The sequence below is a fragment of the Canis lupus genome, chromosome 3 (genome assembly GCF_011100685.1).
Source record: "Canis lupus familiaris isolate Mischka breed German Shepherd chromosome 3, alternate assembly UU_Cfam_GSD_1.0, whole genome shotgun sequence".
NCBI classification, from domain to species: Eukaryota; Metazoa; Chordata; class Mammalia; order Carnivora; family Canidae; genus Canis; species Canis lupus.
In genome coordinates, this window is record NC_049224.1 from 60,258,825 (window position 1) to 60,278,272 (window position 19,448).

Sequence of the window (19,448 nt, forward strand, 5' to 3'; positions counted from 1 at the left end):
CCATGGCTGCTGCACCCCAGCATCTGAGTAGGAACCTGAGATTGCAGGTTATTCTGATTCAGAGCAAAACTTAGCTCTCCTGGCTTTGATTACACCTAATCAAAGCCCATAGAAGACACACACGATGCCTTCCCCTGAGTGACTTCTGACAGAGATTGCTGAAATTGCACTCGGACGAGACGCAGTTAGAGAATCACATGGGCAAAGGCAGAGGTCGTGACCTTTTGGCATGAACCTTGTAATAACACAATAGTCTTGGTTATTTGCAGTTAGAGAATCACATGGGCAAAGGCAGAGGTCGTGACCTTTTGGCATGAACCTTGTAATAACACAATAGTCTTGGTTATTTGCCTTTCAAGATTCTATGGTCTGGGTTGCTGTTTGGTGGAAGGGGGCCTCACTTCAGAGCTGGGAGGGGCCTGCTCTATTCTGGCGAGGGAGCGCAGATGAGCTGAGTGGGCAGACCGCTCCCCTCGGAAGCCGAGGTCACAGGGCCAGGAGCACACAGGCTGTTGGCTCTGCACAAAGAATCTTCCCCATGACCCACAAATCCCACCCTCCTCTCAGCCCACACACTGGGAAGGAAAGTGAAAGCCAAGCCACGGACCAGGATAAGCTATATGCAAAACACGTTGATACAGGACTTGGACTCAAAATATATAAAAAACTCTCAGAAGTCAGTAAATATGAACAAAATCCAATAAAAATAGGGGCAAAGATTTGGGTAGACATTTCATCAGATGATATATGGTTGGCAAAAAAAAAAAGCACATTAAAAAAGGTTCAAGATCCTTAGTCTTTAGGAAAATACAAGTTAAAGCCACCATTACAGAGCACTATATGCCCATTAAAATGACCAGAATAAAAGAATAAAACAAAATGACATTAGCAAGGTGGTGAGAACACCCATGGCCCTCAAATTCCACCCCTAGATATTTATCCAAGAGAAACGAGATACACGTTCATGCAAATCCTGTTGAGTGTCTAGAACAGCTGTATGCACTACTGCTTAAACCTGGAAACACCCAGCTGTCCTTCAGTAGGTGAGGGGATACCTAAACTGTGGCCCATCTGCACCCAGGAAAGCAGCCTGGCCACATAAAGGAACAGACTCCTGACTCACACTACAATGTGGGTACATCTCACGTGCACCATGCCGGGGAAAGCAGCCAGACCCAAAGGCCACGGACTGTCTGATTCCATGTCTAAGACATTCTGTAAAGGATGGAAAACAGAGTGGGTGCTACCAGGGGTATGGGGGACATTTTGGGGTAACGGAAATGTCCCACATCTGGACTGTGGTGAGGGTTACACTCCTGTGTCTGCCAAAGCTCAAAGAACTGTGTGCCAAGAAGTGTGGATTTTACTGGACATATATGCCTCGTAAAGCTGACTTAGAAAAAAGAATTCAAAATCCAAATGCTCATGTTCACAGCAGCATCATTCACAGTAGCCAAAACATGGAAGAGCCCAAGGGTCCACAGGATGGGTGGATTAACGCGATGTGGTCCATCCAGAAGACGGAATGCTATTCAGTCTTAAAAGGAAGGACATTCTGATACCCAACACCATGTGGACAGACCTTGAGGATGCTGTGCTGAGTGAAACAAGCCGGTCACAAAGGGACAAATGCTGTAAGACTGCGCTCATATGAGCTTCCTTGAGTCCTCAGATTCATAGAGACAGGAGGTAGAGTGGAGGGCGCCACGGGCTGAGGAGGGGTCGAGGGAGCTAGTGTTTATGGGCACAGACTGCCAGTTTTACAAGATGAAAAGAGCTCTGGAGCTGGACGATGGGACAGCTGCCCAACATTGTGAACATCCCTAACAGTGCTGAACTGGACACAAAGGGACTGAGAATGCGAACTGTATGTTAACGTGTATTTAACCACAACTTTAACAAGTCATTTTTAAATGAAAGTGAATAAAGACATTTCAGAACATCATTTTTAAAAAGATTGCAAACCTGTGAGGCTGGCCTCCTCGTTTCACAGACGGGACACTGGCAAGTGGCCTCTGACAGCAGGAAGGCTTGCCTGGGCTCTGGGGCTGAGCAAAGGTGGCATGGGGTGGGCATGCAGGCTTCCCATCCCACTCATCCACCTCCTCACAGCAAATTTCTCTCAGTGATAAATCAGGTAAGGAAATAAGCTGCCAGAGGCCTGGAAGTTAAAATATAAACAGGGCACACCTGGGCCAGGGTTCAGTAGGACGGCAGGTTAAGACACGCGGAGTTCTCATCAACCAAAGGGGTTTCTCTGTGCTTCCAGCATATGACACCGGGTGATGCCAACTACATCACTGAACTTCCAAGGAAACTTGTCACACAAAGTCCATAGAGCTGGACACATTTTATATTTTCTTTTCTTACTTTTGTTTTTGTGTTTTGGGCATGAGCAGAACTCACCTTGTTCTTTTCCATTACACACAGTGATGCCATTTTCTGTAACACCCTCTCCATCAGAGCTGGGTCTCTCAGAAGACAGTTTCTGCGAGGGTAAAAAGGATTAAGTTATTCTCACAGTGGGTCACACTGGCCAAGGGATCAGTACAAAGTGATCTCTGAGGTGAAAGGAAGTGTGGTTGAGTCCACGACCATGCACAGAGGCCAGGGTTCAAGCACAGACAGGCTGCCAGCCGGCTCACTACTCAGCTTCAGAAACAGCAGAGGAACGAAGGGCAGACTCACTGGGGCACTACTAACACACACTCTGGCCCCTGCTCCATCTCATCCAAATCACTTTTTCTTGCAAGTAATTTTGAAAAAATATTAAGATTACAAAAAAAATATTCCCTTCACCAAGCCATGTCATCCTTCCAGAAGGAAAGAGCCCATCACCTGCTCAACTTTCCCTGTCGCCGGCCAATAATTGGGTGAGGTCAGATATCTGACCATAACAGACACACTCCGAACATATGCAGACAGGCCACTGTCAAAACTGCCCCAGGGCGCACCGGAGTACCTACAATAGTTTAGCCCTGGTATCTGATTGTAGGAACCATGACTAGGATTCTGAGCTGGCAACTGGAGAAGAGATGTTGCTTAGAGCTGGAATCCTCCATTCTGGGGGAGAACTGTGGCATCACAGTGGAGGACATGAGCTTGGACAAACCCTCCTGGTCCCACACATCACAGCCCAAAGGCACAGAGCTTGGCCAACTAGAGACCAATGGACTATCTGCACGATGCCAGGGCACCAGGGAACATGCCCCATTATCCACTCATGAGGGGTCCGAGTGGTATTGTCCAAGGATGGCAGGCAGGGGTTTGTGATCCCACAGTGGCACGGGGAAGAGCTGCAGGCTCTAGTGGGGGCCTATAGTGTGCCGAGTCCCAGCGAAAGAATAACCAAAGGCCACCACTGCCCCAGCTCTTGGGCCAGGAGACTGGGGTCTGGGTTGGCAGGTCTGGCCAGGTGCTAACAGGGTAGTCAGAGAGAACAGCCACTGCCCATGGGGAATGGGAGCTCTGACACACTGTCGATAGCACAGGGTTTGGGAGCAGCCTGTCTGGAAAGTGATATGTTTAAAATATGAATCAAAATTGTAAGAATATTTCCACTGTTTGGTCTAGTAACCCAGCTTCTGGGAGTCTCTTCTTAGCTAACAGAGACACAGTGAAGTCTCGTGTGCGAGACACCAAGGACCATGCTGTTTTAAACTGTCCGAAGGGAGAGGACGGGACGGGGGTGATGGGTACAGACCCAAACAATAGTAGAGGCGCATGGATCTGGTGTTACACACCTGCTGAAAATGCAGAAGTGCCTGCTCCTTATTACGAGTTTTCAAAAGCCTGGAACATTGCTAATAGCATACGGGTAACAGATGGAAAGGCAGTGTAAGCAATTGATGCATCAGACCACTCAAGCTGATTTAACACGCAGTGTTGTGGGGAGCTGCCTCCTCTGTGCAGTGGACTCATGAGGGACTTCTTTCCTCCTGTTTCTTTCTCTAGACTTTCTGAGTTTCTACAGTGAGCAGGCATTGGTTTTGAAATCAAGAGAAAAGGGATGCCTGGGTGGCTCAGTGGTTGAGCATCTGCCTTTGGCCCAGGTCATGATTCCAGAGTCCTGGGATTGAGTCCCATGTCCAGCTCCCCTCAGGGAGCCTGCTTCTCCCTCTGCCTGTGTCTCTGCCCCTCTCTCTGTATCTCTCATGAATAAATAAATAAAATATTTAAAAAAAAAAAGAAATCAGGAGAAAAATGAATGGGCCTGCTGTGTCACAATGTCTGGGTGAGGCCTGCGAGCTTAATTTAATGTGTCCATCCATGTGAAAGAGGCTGGTGGATGAGACTAACACTGAAGTCAGTGGACTGTGAGTAAGCAGACTGTCCATGACAGTGTGGGTGGGCCTCACCCCATCAGTTGAAGGCCCACATAGAACAACAAGTCCACCTTCCCCAGCAAGAAGGGATTCTCCAGAAGGCTGCCTTCATCTGCCTCCCCCAGGTCTCCAGCCCACAGACCCACACTGTAGATTTTGGACTTTCTAGCCCCCATAATCACATATGCCAATTCCTTATAATAAATCTCTTTGTATGTATATATGCATGTACTTCTGTGTATCTGTGTACATGTTTACATACAACATATATAACATTTTACATTTAAACTTTATATGTACTTGATAACACACACACACACACACACCCTGTCAGATCTGCTTCCTTGGAAAACTCAGGCTAAAACAAGAATAGACAAAAAGGATCTGTTCACAGAGGCAAGAATGAGACAGAGAGGACTCAGAAGGCTCCTGGTCCACAGAAGCCCACAGAACCCACATGACCTCCACAAAAATGAGACTGGTGCACACAGACATAGAAAGCATGGCTGGAGAAGGCCAGGCATGGCACACAGCAGTGATGGGTTTACACAATCCTAGCAAGAAAGGCCAGCCCTCTATCCCCACCACTGGGATCTCGTTGTGTCTTCCAACAAGCAAAATGAATACAGAACAGAAAGGGACAGGGAACGTATTCTGGTCTGTTGGGAATAAACCTTTGGGATCTTGCTTAGGCAGTGCCTATTGTATTCCAGACATACAGAGACCAACGTGTGGAGTTCCACTCTGCCCCATGATGGCTAAGTAACCTACACACCTAAAATCCTTTCACACTTTTAAACCCACTTTTGTATCTAAAGCTGGGGATGATCAAACCAACCACATAGTCTGTAAAATGACTAAGTCAAGCTTCATACAGAGCATGAACTTGAAATGCAGAATCAGCAGGATTGCAATTTTTTCTCCAACTCTCAGTGCAAAAATTCCCAGAGAATGTTATCAAAATTTTGAGGGAGGCCTAAAGCATTCCTGGGAAGAAAGACGCACTTACCTTCTCCAGCTCTGTCTTGTGCACTGGGGAGCTTGATGGGGGTGGGCCTTCTGAATCCGCCGGCCCACTGCAGCCACTGTAGACATCTCGGATCACCTACAATAAAGTGCAGACATGTTGGAGCACTCTCGGAGGCAAGGATGCTTGCATAAGGGGCTGAAGCTAGAATGAACAAGCAGAGGCATACAGTATGGTGGGAAAATCTGTGGGCTCAAAAGCACTTGGCTTTAAGTGATGCCAGGTGCTCATTCATTCACTCATTCATTCACCAAATGTCTCTCTGATCTTGGTATTGACACAGGTTTTGGGATACAGGGAAATCGCAATGCCTTGCCCTCATGGGGCTTGCATTCCAGCATAAGTGTGGTATTATGGTGAACAATGAGCCTTACCCAAACACAAAGGTAAAGTAAGACAGCAATAATTGATAATAACACTGGAAGGTGATGTTTAACAAAGAGGAAATGGCTAATTTACAAGATTAAGAGGCCTCACTGAGGGATGCCTGGGTGGCTCAGTGGTTGAGCATCTGCCTTCGGCCCAGGGCGTGATCCTGAAGTCCTGGGATCGAGTCCCACATCAGGCTCCCTGCATGGAGCCTGCTTCTCCTCCCTTTTCCTATGTCTATGCCTCTCTCTGTGTGTCTCTCATGAATAAATAAATAAAATCTTAAAAAAAAAAAAAAGAGGCCTCACTGGGATGACCTACAGGCTGGGAGTCAAATGCTCAGAAGGATGTGGCCCCATGAGGAACCAGTGGATAAGGCTTCCAGGCAGAGAGCTAACTGGTGCAAAGGTGCTATGGTGGATGTGAAGTGCTTAAGGATAACATCTGGTGTTGGGGGACAGAAGATGGTGGGAGGCCACCAGGAGGGTGGCTCAGTGCTTTCAGGCCCAGCAAGGAGCCCGGGAGCTACAGGATTGACTTTCTGGGAGGTGGTATGGCATAGAGGCCAGGAGCACAAGCCACAGAGCCTGAATGCCTGAGTTCTCATCCCACCCTTCACCTGGGGCAAATTTAATTAAATGCTCTGTGCTCCAGTGCTCCTGCCTACAGAGCACAGACACATTGGGTCTCACTGGGGACCGTACATGGTCTGAGACAGTGCCTGAGAGGTGGGGAACATGGCACTGTTAGAAATTGTAGACAGCACTGGTGCTACCAATGGAGGATAGCAGACAAAAACTAAGAAGGGAACGAGTCAGCCCCAGGGGCAGTGCGGCCCGGTGTGATGGCAGAAGGGAATGAACCAGTGGCTTGAGGACGATTCTAGAGAAGAACCAGCAGGCCCTGCAGGTGAGTTATGTGGGGCAGGAGGGAAGTGCCACCTCCAAGGCAGCTGGGTGCTGCCACTCAGATGGAGTAGGCAGAGAGAAGCAGTGGGTAGAGGAGAAGTGAGGTGGGTGAGTTCAGAGAAAAAGGCACGCTTCCAGGCAAAGCTGGAACTAAACTAGGCAGTTAGGGGAGAAGAGGCTCTGCTTCCAGCCCAGGAGGGAGTGAGTTGCCAGAGGGAAGACAGAGCAGAACGCAGGTCCAGGATAAGGACCAGAGCCGGTCAGTACGTGGAGCAGAGCCAAAGGAGAGAGGCCAGTGCAAGAATGAGCTGGAACAGCCAGGGAAGCGGGGGCGATCCAGGAGGGTGCAGCTCCCAGGAGCAGGGAGGAGGAGGGAGACACAGCCCAAAGGCACAGGGGCGCCTCTGAGAAGCCCCTCAGCTGCGGGGGAGGGATGGCGGAAGCTGGCTGGAGGAGATGAGCAGAGGAGAATTTCCAGAGGCAGCAGGAGGTAGGATCTGGAGAAGGCAGGAAGACACAGAAAGGCCAGTGTATTTAGTGGCAAGGGTTTGAGGACGCTTCTGTCTGGCCAGTTCTGTTTTCTCAGTGAAATGTGAGGCCAGAACATCAGCTACTAGTTCAAAGTCCCAACCTTGCTGAGCCTCCATTTCCTTACTAGCAAAGGAAGGAGTGTCAAGATGACCTGCCCTGCTATGTCACTATGGTTAAATTCAGAGGAAATGAGACCCTCTATGCAAAGTGCCTAAGCCAGCACCTGGCACATGGTGGCTGCTCTGGTCACCAACATCATTATCACTATGAGTGTCCCCACCACTGATTTCAAGGGCTCAGAAAGGATCCTGCCCTAGACTGACAGGGATGGGGGTCCACGGTACGGTGCTCACAGCCCCCCCAAGGTCACCACCCATTGTCCTTGCTGTCACTACTGAGCTCCTACAGTGAGCTGGGCATGGTTCTGATCGCTGGGGATATACAATGAACAGGACAGCTCGGGGTTCCCAGGGCGGCGGAACTGGCATGCTGGTATGTGAGAAGTTAGCAGGCAGTTCCTTCAAAATGTCTTCTATTCTTTTTGGAACGAAGCTGTAATTTGAGTGCATCCCATGCATCTTCAGGGCAGAACTGAAATGCCAAAGTCGCAGATATCTGGGTAGCAGTTTTGCAATATGATCTCAGCAGACATGCCCAAAATCACCGGCTTGCCCTGGTGTTGGGATTAGTGCCAGAACTGACACGAGCCCCGGACAGTGTTTGCAGCCATTTTGCTGTTCGGCAGCTTCATGAAATAGCTATGGGGCAATGTCCACATTTGAAACTAAAACAGGAAAAAGGAAAACAAAAAAAAAAGGCCCACAGAGCTTGCTGCCACATTTTTTTCCTCTATTAATTCTGAGGTGTGAAAGCATCATCAGAGTGACATCCACCCAGTGACCCAGGCCTTCTGGGCGCCTATGCGTCTGTCCACACTAACTCCACTCCTGCTGCTGCATGAAGGACCCTATTCCTATGCCTCTCCTCTGGTTTTATCAGATCTTCAGTTGACGAGGCAAATTCCTATTTGATCTAAGGACAAGAGTTTGTCTTTTCTCTAGGGAAAGAGTATAATGCAATGGAATCTCCTGGGCTCTTGGGTCAGACAGAAATGGGATTTTAACCCCAATTCTACTGCCTCCTCCATATGTGAGTCAGACCGATACAGACTCAAGCCTTATGTCCTTGTCCAGAACATGCACAAAATAAGGTGTGTGGGGCACCACGGGAAGCAGGATGGTGAAGTGTGAGGTGTCCAGCCCCACTTCTCCCACAGCAGGTGTGAAGCAGGTATGCATCCCTTTCCTGAGACAACAGCCTTAAACAGAGGACACAGCACACAACAATCACATAAACTGACCAGAAAGCCACAAGTATCTCATCTTGCAACAGAAGGCTGAACCCACAAAACGTAAGCTGCAGAAATGTTTCTCTGGCAAAAGCTTTTATTAAAAGAGCAGCGGTCCTCTTTCCTCCTTTCTTTTTTCAAGGGGGGAGGGTCCATGATGCACCCCAGCACTGCTCCAAGGATCCCTCCTGGCCTCAAGGGTGAATCATGTGAACCGCGTCTTTAGGGATGTGTCTGGCTCATTGGATCAGGCTCCTCCTGTGAGCCTCAGTCTCATCTTGTGGGCCCCAGAAGGGGGGCGTCTGTCCCCCACAGGGGGCATGGCTTGGCTCCCCCTGCCCTGGGCTGCAGCTGACCACGTGTTCCTCCCATGGTCACTGATCCAGCAACTGTATGCCCACGGGTGTCATTTTTTTTTCTTGGGCTGGGCTTGCTTTCAGAGGCGGGGCTATCTATGCCTTGCTTATGTGAGCATTCCCAAAGCCTAGCATATAACACCAATCTAAAAAGTGTGATTAATGAGAAAAAAAGGAGGGAATGAGGAACCAAACTGGCCTTGGCATTTCCTCTGAGAGAGAAAGAGGAATGAAGGAATGGAATCCAGAGGGAAAGACACCAGGCCATCATATCAGATAAGTAAGCCCTCATGCCAACTCTCCCTAGTCCTCCGCAAAGATTTCTGAAATCCTTGGAGGGAAAAACGTTAGAAAAGGAAAAAAGAACACATAGATAAGAGCCATGCCTGGGGCACTGACACAGCCCGCCCTGGTGAACTTCCTAACTCTCCCAATCACTAGAATGTCCCTTTTCCTCTCCCCTGTTCCACATCAAGTCCCGTTCTGCCCACAAACAGAAGTTCAAGGAACAGTGGACTCACTGAGGGGGCCAGATGAGGTGATCTGGCCAATGAAGTGAAGCAGTGTCCTTGGCGTCCCTGAGAAGCCTTCCTTGATAAACCCAACCATGCATCTGTACTCTCAGAATTCTGTACTCAGATAAAGGATACACTTTTGTTCTCAACTGATTCCCCCCACCTGAACTCAAACCCCTTATGTAGAGTGCCAGAGTCTCCCACAGTGCTTAGACAGGTATTCGGGAACCCATAGAGACCCAGACACACCTGGGACCAGGCTGGGACTTATCCCTGCCATCCCCACACAGACTTCCCCCAGACTAAGCCATCATTACATCCCGGGCACAGAGAAAGGCACTGTTGGAAACAACACGGAGTGCAGCGTAGACCCATCTAACATAGGTTTCATCCATCAGCCAGTTGGATTATTTCAGGTGACTTTCATGAAGCTACTCTTTGTACTCTGATCACTATTTGTTGCCAAATTGCCCCCAAGAGTTAATTCAGAGGTAATTAATAAAGGCTTTATCATTCAAATTCCTTGAATAGCTACAAATGAAGATTCTGTATTAATAAATTTTTTCTAAAGAGCTATATTCAATGAGAAGTTCAATATGTATTTAAGAGAACTGGATCCAAATTCAGAATTACAAATCCTTCAAAAAAACAAATTGTTTTATGTTCTGTGGTATTTTTGTTTGCTTTTAACTTGAGCCCTCACTGCCAGAAACACAATCTCTGCACATTTTTTAAGGAAACCTGACCACTCCGTTTCTGGGAATATTGGCTGTTGTCTTCTGAGTGACCCCTACAAAATGGCTCATGTTTTCAGCATCTACACACACACACACACACACACACACACACACACACAAAGTCAGTTAATTTTGGCAAGAGCTGCTGGTGATAGAAGTTACAGACTGCAGCCCGAAGGAAGAGAAACAATTCTTGCCGTGATTGTTGAAGCAGTGTGGGTCAGGTCAGGCACTGGCCACACACAGCCCTCCTGCTCCTCACACCTGAGAAAGGCCGTGTGTGGCTCACTTCAGAGACTGTCAGCTGTTACAGTAAAGCCACACTTCACAATACCAGAAGCCTGGGTAATAAGTTTGGGACCACATGGATAACAGCAGTTCATATTAACAAAGACTTGGCACCTGTTTTATAAGTTCATGGTAGAAAGCTGTTCTAGAGCTTTTACAGAAGGAATTCTACTAATAAACCACTGATAGTACAAGTGTTTAATTCTAAAAGTGTATTTGTGTAACTTTTTCTATCTGCCTTTTTGATAATTCTGATCAGCATATTTCCATTGAATAAATGGGAAAGAGTGTGCTGACCCCAAACATCCTGATAAGTTAAAGGCCTTCTGGGAATATATTCTAGATTTCGAGACCCTTCATTCACTCCCTGTCGCTCCAGCATGCTGTCGTCAAGATAAATAAGGGCTGTTCCTCTTATAACAGTAGTTCTTTAATTTAGAAAAAAAAAAAGCTACTTCAATCATAAAGATGTGGACTTGACAAGATGAAATAAAAAGCCATGATGACAGTGTTGACTTATTTTACAGAAAACTATCATTTGCAAGTTTTAAATCATTTGGAAAAAATAGAACAAAGTTAGAAGATATAGGCTAGCTGATTTCAAGACTCTCTGTAAAGCTGCAGCAATCAAGACAATGTGGCCTTGACACGACCATGTAAAAGGAGACTAACGAAGTAGACAGGAGCCCAGAGATGGACCCACACGTACACAATCAATGGACTTCCAATCAAGGCAATTCAGGTCATCAAGGCGACCAGACCAATTGACTACTTATTTGGCAGAAAATGAATTTTGACCCCTACATTCCATCCTATACACAAAACCAATATGTACGAATCAGAGACCTGTCCATAAAGACAGAGCCATAAAAAATCTGGAAGAAGACACAGGTGCTATCTTGGTGGCTTGGGATTTGCTAAGATTTTATGGATAGAAGGCAAAAAACACTGACTATAAAAGACTGATGTAATGGATTTCAGAATTCACAATTTCTGCTCATCAAAAGGCACTGTGAAGGAAGATACTTCATCCGTGGATTAATCAGTGTCATTCTTTGAGGCAAGAAACACTGCAATAAACAGGGATTTTTCATATTTTTGAAAGGGTTTCAACTATAAGTAAGGTGTATTGCCACTTAAACTCCATGTGCAACCAATAACATAGCTTCAAAATAAACCAAGAACTGACAGAAATAGGAAGATAAATAGATAAATCCATAATTAAAGAGATAATGGCTACATCTCTCCCTTTGATCTGCTGACAAAACAAATGAATTAGTAGAAGACCTGAAGATGACAGTTAATAACTGTGATCTGACAAATCTACATAGACCTGTGCACCCAGCAAAAAAAAAATGCATGTCCCTCAGTGTAGACATGGAGCATTTACCAATCCTGACTACATGTTGAGCAACAAGTCTACAAATCTCTATGATGTGAAATCATATCAAGTTCTTACTATGGTGAATTTAAACCAGAAACTAAAAGCAAATAGATGATTTTTAAAGACCTGAATATTTGGAAAGTAAGCAGTATATCCCTGAATGAACCATTAGTCGAAAAAGGAATCACAACAGATACTAGAATATATTTTGAACTGAATGACAATAAAAACACAAATGTCAGAACTTACAGGACATGGCTAAGACTGTGCTTGCAGGGCAATGGATAGCTTTGAATGAATGCATATATATAAGAAAAGGGCTAAGAATCAATTATCTAAACATAAACTTCAAGAAGTTGGCAAATTACAAATGAAGCCAAAAGAAAATAGAAGTAAAGAACTGAAAATCGAACATGATATACTCCAGAGAAAAACCAAGAGCCAAAATTTTGCTTTTTGAGAGAACTAGCACAGTGGGTATTCGTCTGGCAGGACCACTGAAGGAGGAACAGGTGTCTCCATTCTGGGTACTGTATAGACAGGCACCCAAGACTGTCACTCTTCCCTTGATAGGTCAAATGAGATGGATGCATTTAAAAAATCAGAGCAGTTTTTCACTCATCAGTGGATGAGAATGCAAGGAAGCCTGGACATTAAGTCCTCATAAGGGAAGAGCCCTTTGAAGGAAAGACGTGACCATGCCACCTCCTGGGTGGCAGGGTGGCAGGAGGCAGAGGGGCCCACTGCAGGGGGCAGGAAGAAACCAGCCTCATCCTGGGGGCCTACAAGGACCAGTGTAATGGTTGAAGCTTCAAGGGGTCCCAGGGACACCATGAGCCTATGCCCACCCACCAACCCCTTCCCCGGCGGGTGTGTGGAAACACCATGAGGGCTGTGCCCAAGCTCAAGGGTGTCCTCCTGGGGGCACATTGGGGGCATCCGTGTGGTCCTGGGCAAAGGAGGGTGGATGTGGACACCCCTACCTCTGGCCCCTAATGCATCTCACCATCATCTTGATTTTCAAACTGTTTTCAGTCGGAGCTTGTGAGTTTATTGAGACCTAGAAGCGGTAGCATAGTGATAACAAGAACAAAGCAACAACAGTGAAGCAGCTTAACACTTAAATAGGTGCTCACTACATGCTAGGTACTCTTCTAAATGTCTCCATCTCAACTTATTCTTTTATGCTCACAACACGTCAGAAAGGCAGCCACCATTATGAGCCTCCCTCCCATTGCAGAGTAGAAAACCAAGGCACAGACAAGCAAAGTAGCACATTCAAGACCATAAGAAGCGAAATGCAGATTAAACTAGAGGGAGATCCACCCTTCCCCACCACACTAGCAAACTCCCCAAAGCTTGCTGACGTACGAGGGCAAGGCTGTGGGGGAAAGGCATTCTGACACGTTGCTGGTGGGAGGCTGTGTATCAAAATTATGAGTGCCTACAACCTTCATGCAAGCCAACAGCCCCTCTGGGAAGTCAGGCCACACACTAGCAAGAGTGAGAGATAATATATGCATGGGGTTGATTATTACAGAGTTGTCTGAAAATAACCCAATGCCCAGGAATAAGAGAATATTTTTTAAATTATGGTCTGTTTGAACAATGAAATGGTACATACTGTAAAAGAGCAAAAGGAAAGACTCCAGTCTCTAAATTGGAAACACTTTGTTTAAGTGTAAAAAGCAAAAGGCAGAACACCACAGCTTGCCTATGGGGGTGGGAATTAAAATCTGCATTTCTACTTGCCTGCATGTGGATATGGAGAGAGACTCTCGGAAGGGACACATACAAAATGATTGCTCTCATACATCGCTGGCAGATGTATAATTGCAAAAGCAAACCTGGGAAACCATTTGTCAAGATCTAGTAATGCTGAAAATGTGTGCATACAAAAGTCAGCCATGCCAGCATCGGTATCCATCCCAGAGAAGCCAAAGGACATGCACAAGAATGCTCACCAAAGCACGCCAGGATGGTGATGGGGTGCATAAACTGCACACCCACTGACCCCTGAGCAGACATCAAAGGGTAAGTAGAAAACGCAAGCTGCAGGATCTGTGCACTCTGAAGCCATGTACGTGGACATTTTTAAACATAAAAATAAATCACTTCTGATTTATAAGTACATATGTGAGTGAAAAAAGTATTTTTTAAAGCATACCTTGGTGATAATATTCAGGATAGAAGTTACCTTTGAGGAAGAAGAGAAAATTAGTAGGGGAGGCATATTCCAGGTCTAGCTGTAGCATCTGAGGTCTTGAACAGGAAGATACAAGGTAAAAGGAAAAGGAAAAGATTCTTAGAACCCTCATGAATCTGAGTCACTGGGAGTCTATGTTTATCAAGTTTCTAGGCGATACCGATAAGACAGCCAACCTACTAACAGGACTGAGAAAATACTACACTGGACCCTCTCCAGTCTCTGATGGTTTTAAAGAAAGAAAACTCTCCGACTGATTGAAATTAGTTTCATCTCTGTCATTTCTAACCAAGACTCCTTAGCTTCTCACACTGACACATGTAACTGAAGAAAAGCACAAACATTTAACAGAGAAATTAATCAATTTAAACTCTTCAGGAGAAGGCAACTTACCACGTATTCTTTGCTTCCCTTTCTGGAAATACCAGCAAATGCTAAAAAAAGCCTTGCAATCAGGCTTCCATTGACAAATAGAGTCATCACCATATAATTAGCTAAGCGCCTGTGATGTGCATCTCACATCTGGCAAAACAGGATGTAAAATTATTTCACTCCATCAGTGCCTAACATCTCAGAGATGTTTTCTTGCTATGTGCCTACCTGTAAGCTGCAGTGGCAGCTCAGTGCTAGGTCTCAGGGGACAGGAGAAGGCCAAGATGCTCCCAACAGCTTTGTATAGAGTGAGTCGTGAGGAAGGGATCTATTCAGTGTGATGGGATACCCATCAAATGGTAAGAAGAGGGGAAAGATAAAAGTCGGGGGTTCAGGGTGGCCCTTGCTGGTTTTTCCACTATGGAATAGGGGGACCCAAGGGTACAGAAGGCCTCAGATGGTTAGCCTGGAGTGGAACCAGGCCAAGAAAACAGAATCACAACAGAGGCTCCTCGCTTCCTTCATCCTTTTCCCTCCTTCTTGAAGGGATGGTGCCAGGACCAAGCAGGTTGAAATGGAGGGGAAAGGCCAGAGTGCTAGGTGGCCCAGCACAGGGAGGTGGAAGGCAAAGGGGAAAAATCCAAGGTCAGCTCCTGGCTCTGTCCCTCACTGGTCACTGTGTCTACAGCCCACCGGAGACGCAGCCTCTCGCCTATACAAGGAAGCTGCTCACAAGAACCTTCCTCAGGCAGCCATTCTATGCACTAAGGCATAACCATGGTGGAAAAGCATTTTGCAAACTTTAAGGGGCTTTAAAGTTATTGCTAACAGAAGTGGTTGATGCATACCATATCCACGTTGGTGGAAGGCCAAGCACACCAAGCTGAGCAGAAAGTCCTGGTCACAGGACTCCCATGAAGAAAACAAAAGCTCTGTTCAGTCTCCCCTGCTGCAGACACAAGGAAAGCCACATGCTTGGTCTGACTGGCTGACAGAGGTGAACACGGTATACCCTCCTCGAGGAGAAGAGGGCAATACAGAGAGCATTTTCATTTGCCTTCATGCTCCAATGGAAGAAAGCATATGCCAAGAATCAAATTATTTCTATGGGGACAGCTAGATACCTGAAAGAAAAGGAATGACATTGGACCCCTATCTCATGCTACATGCCAACATTAAACAAAGTGGGTTACAGACTAAATTTAAGGCCTGACATTATAAAATCATCAGGAGAAAACAAAGGTGTACATCTTTAGGACCTTGGAATAAACAGAGGTTTCTCAGACATGGCATGAAAGTGATAATAAGGAACAAAGTACTGACACATTTTATAGCACAAGTGACCCTGGAAAATATTATGCCAAATGAAAGCAGCTCGTCATAGAAGGACACGGCATGACATGAAATGTTGAACACAGGCAAATCTATAGGAACAGAAAACAAATTAGTGTTTGCCTGAGGCTGGGGATGGGAGCAACGGCTGCTCACGTGGGGAGTATGGCATTTCTCTTTGAGGAGATGAAAATGCTCTGAAAGTAGATTATGATGAAGAGACCAACAGCCACTCCATCATACTTTATAAGGGTGAATTGTATGGTATGTGAATTATACTTCAAGAAAGCTGTTCTAAAAAAATTATTGAATTAATTTTTTCCCCACATAGAACACCCGATAACCTGGCATGCAGGAAGACAAAATGTTGAGAACAATTTTGCACAGCAACAAATGACCCAGCCAGGTCTACATGCTACCCGCTAAGCCCCTGTCCAACAACTAAGCCTATTACTTGCTTGTTATGAAAATAAATGGCAAACATTTCTGCAGGAAATTTAAAACTGTAAAAACTGGTGTTCCCAGGTTGAAAAAGAAACAACTAGAAATACTAGAAGTCCATAACCAACAATCAGAACCCAGTCAATGAGGACAAATTCAACAACAGATCTGGCATAGCTAGAAAGAGAAGAATGAGCCAGAAAGAAACAAGAAGACATTAACCGGACTAAGGAGAAAAAAAAAAAAAAAGATACTAAGACAAAGAGATGATAACTAGAATGCAGTGAAAACGTCTAACATATATTTAAACATAGTCGGAGGAAAAGGAATGAGACAAAGGTATATATATATTTTAAAGATTTTATTTATTTATTCATGAGAGACGCATAGAGAGAGAGACAGAGACCAGGCAGAGGGAGAAGCAGGCTCCATGCAGGGAGCCCGATGTGGGACTCGATCCCAGGTCTCCAGGATCACGCCCTGGGCTAAAGGCGGCACTAAACTGCTGAGCTACCCGGGCTGCCAAAGGTATATTTTTAAGAGAAATGGCTGAAAATATTTTTTCTAGAACTTAGAAAGATGATAATCCACAGATTTAGAATTCCAGGGAAGTCCAAGCAGAATAAATAGAAAAGAATCCACATTCAGGCATGAAAAAGAAGAAAAAAAAAGAAAAGAAAAGAAAAGAAAAGAGAAAAGAAAAGAAAAGAAAAAAGAAAAAAGAAAAAAGAAAAGAAAGGAAGGAAGGAAGGAAGAAAATCAAAGGAAAAGAAAAAGTTGTCAAATAGCCTGCGACTTCCAGGCAGATTGCCTTTTGAAGGCCAGGGTTAGAGTAATTAGCTGCAAAGTCATCGGAACACCCTACTATCAAAGATAAAACTGCTTGGGTTATGGGCATCTGGGTGGCTCAGCCAGTTAAGCATCTGCCATGATCTCAGGGTCCTGGAATCAAGGCCTGCATCCGGCTCCTGCTCAACGGGGAGTCAGCTTTTCCCTCCCTCTCTGCCCCTCCCCCTGCTTGGGTGCATGTGCAATCTCTGTCAAATAAATAAATAAAATCTGTAAAAAATAAAAAAATAGAATGCTTAAGAAAAAAACCCTACTCAGGTTAATCCATTTTTGCCTCTGCCTGAGAAATACACGCACTGAAATAAAAACAGGTGTAAGAAAGGCCTGGCCATGAAAAAGGCTCCGAGGCCCAGTGAGTGCCTCACCTTCAGCCACTGCTCAGCCTGCTCCTTGCTCTGAACGGCGAGGACCAGTGGGTCTGTGCCCTGCTGGGTGATTTTCAGCTCGTGTTTCTTCTTCTTACTGTCCTTCGGTGTGTACGTCACGTTGCAGCCCTGCAGCGGCAGTTCCATCTGAGGCTGTTGGTCCTTGGAACTTTTGTAGCACTGCATTGAACACAAGAAACCAGAGTTACGGTGAAAGGAGTTCCAGGAGAGACACGGATATGACGCTGGCAGAGGGATGAAGAGGCCTCCAGGGTCACCTTGAGCAGTGGAGCAGCTCAGGGGCTGGAGTGTGGGTATGTAGGCACACACATGAAGCCCACAGGCCCGTTTCATGTGACATGTCACCCTCATGTACGTGAAAATACACCTACTCTTTAATTCAGTAGAGTCTGCCAAGGAGCGTGAATGATGAGCCTTGGTGGGAGAGAGAAACCCTCTCCTCTGATGGGGACCATGCCCCAGTGCAGCTTCCCCTATAAGTCTCATGAACATGATATATTAGATTTGCCGAAAAGCATGGCCCTAATGTGTGCAGACAACAATTTGGATCTTTATTCTACAACCTATGTCATTTGGTATCTTCCGGCCTCATCTCCATCACCTTTCTGAAAGACAGGTGAGGGAGTTCGACAGTATACACAGCAACACATCCTATGCAGCATGTCTGCAAAGGTTTGCTTTCTAGTTGAGTACAGAATCCGAAGTTCTCCCTGCTCCATTTGCACAGCAGACGTCCACTCTAAAGAATTCAGTGCTGTGGCAAACACTCAGATTTAGTTCACGTGACCTTCGTCTGGATCTGTGAAACCTAGAATCAAATCTTGTCCAAAGGTTTCCCTGCTCCCCTTGGGTCTAGTCGTATTACTTAGAACCAAAAGCACCCGTATTCATGGAAATGGACGGTCTGAGGATGCAGACATCTGGGTTCTGGCCCTGCTATTCATTTAATCTGGCACCTGGGAAGCCACTCAAGCTTTCTGAGCCTGCTTTCTCATTTGTAAAATGAACTACTGCTGTGATCTTCGTGATTTTATTGACTCACAGTAAATGATTAGTTACAATAATACCTGCTACCAATACCAAGTAGAGTGTCAACATCATGTGTGGTATTTCATACTTTCACTTGATTGCCATAGTTGTCCATTTTGCAGATTAGGAAATTGAGGCTCACTCGGTTAAATGGTTTGACCAAAGTCAGACACATGAAAAGTGGTAGAACCCAGCCCCAAATGCTGTGAGCGCACAGCCGGCTCTCTCCACTGGGCGCCAGGTACTGGAGAGGGAGGGAAGGAAGAGACACCTGTTTTTTCAGAAGTGACTTCCAGAGTTCTCTCCTATCCTACAGTTCCAAAACCTTGGCTCCTGAGTGCCACAGGTATAGAACATACCCACATTTTACAAAAACCCAATTGACAGTTGCCCTGTCTGAAATAAAAGAAAAAAAAAATACACCAAAACCAACTAACCCCAGATTGGTATGAATGCTCACTGTTTGGGAGTTTCATATTCTCAGTAAGTGCAAAAAAAAAAAAAAAAAAAAAAAAACAGTGAAAAGGAAACTAATGGTACAGTGGACAGAGTTAGACAGGAAATGCCTCTAAAAGGGAATGTCACCAGCCCTATGTCAAAGTGCAGCCTGGGCATCCTTGAAGTCAGACTCCCAGGGGAGCGGACTCTCAGCAGAGGGCAGCATGCACCCTGAGAGCCAGGCCTGCGGGATGGAGGGGCAGGAAGAAGGCAAGCCACCAGCCTCAGAAGAGCCTGGGGATCTCTGGAGCTGGAAGCCACCAACAGGATTGTCCTGATGCAGACCCCAGGAGAGGGAGCATGACCTGAGCGAGCTGTCCTGATGGGGTTCTGGTACATCACGGGGTCCACCACAGGGCCGCCTGGCCTGGAAGGGCACAGACACCAGAAGCTTATGCAGAAACCCACGGATGGTGCTACCCATGGGAAGACAGGCAGTAAACATTTAGGGAAGAGCCTGGCTTTTGGTTTTCCATTTGCAATTTTTTGTGTTGTTCAAACTTGGAAAGCACTCGTTTTACCACTGTTAATTTTTTTTTTCAGTGTC

At 46.0% G+C, this 19,448-nt stretch overlaps 1 protein-coding gene across 10 annotated transcripts in view; it reads right to left on the reverse strand.

The window, feature by feature from the left end:
* The window catches only part of AFAP1 (actin filament associated protein 1), a 142,606-nt gene that overhangs the window by 42,876 nt on the left and 80,282 nt on the right, over positions 1 to 19,448 (reverse strand). For all 10 annotated transcript variants that reach the window (XM_038533100.1, XM_038533098.1, XM_038533101.1 and 7 more), the window contains 3 exons: positions 17,354 to 17,533; positions 5,335 to 5,430; positions 2,407 to 2,488 (listed from right to left, as the gene is read on the reverse strand). In XM_038533100.1, the coding sequence (XP_038389028.1) occupies positions 2,407 to 2,488; positions 5,335 to 5,430; positions 17,354 to 17,533 (358 nt within the window). The remainder of the gene's footprint in view (positions 1 to 2,406; positions 2,489 to 5,334; positions 5,431 to 17,353; positions 17,534 to 19,448) is intronic.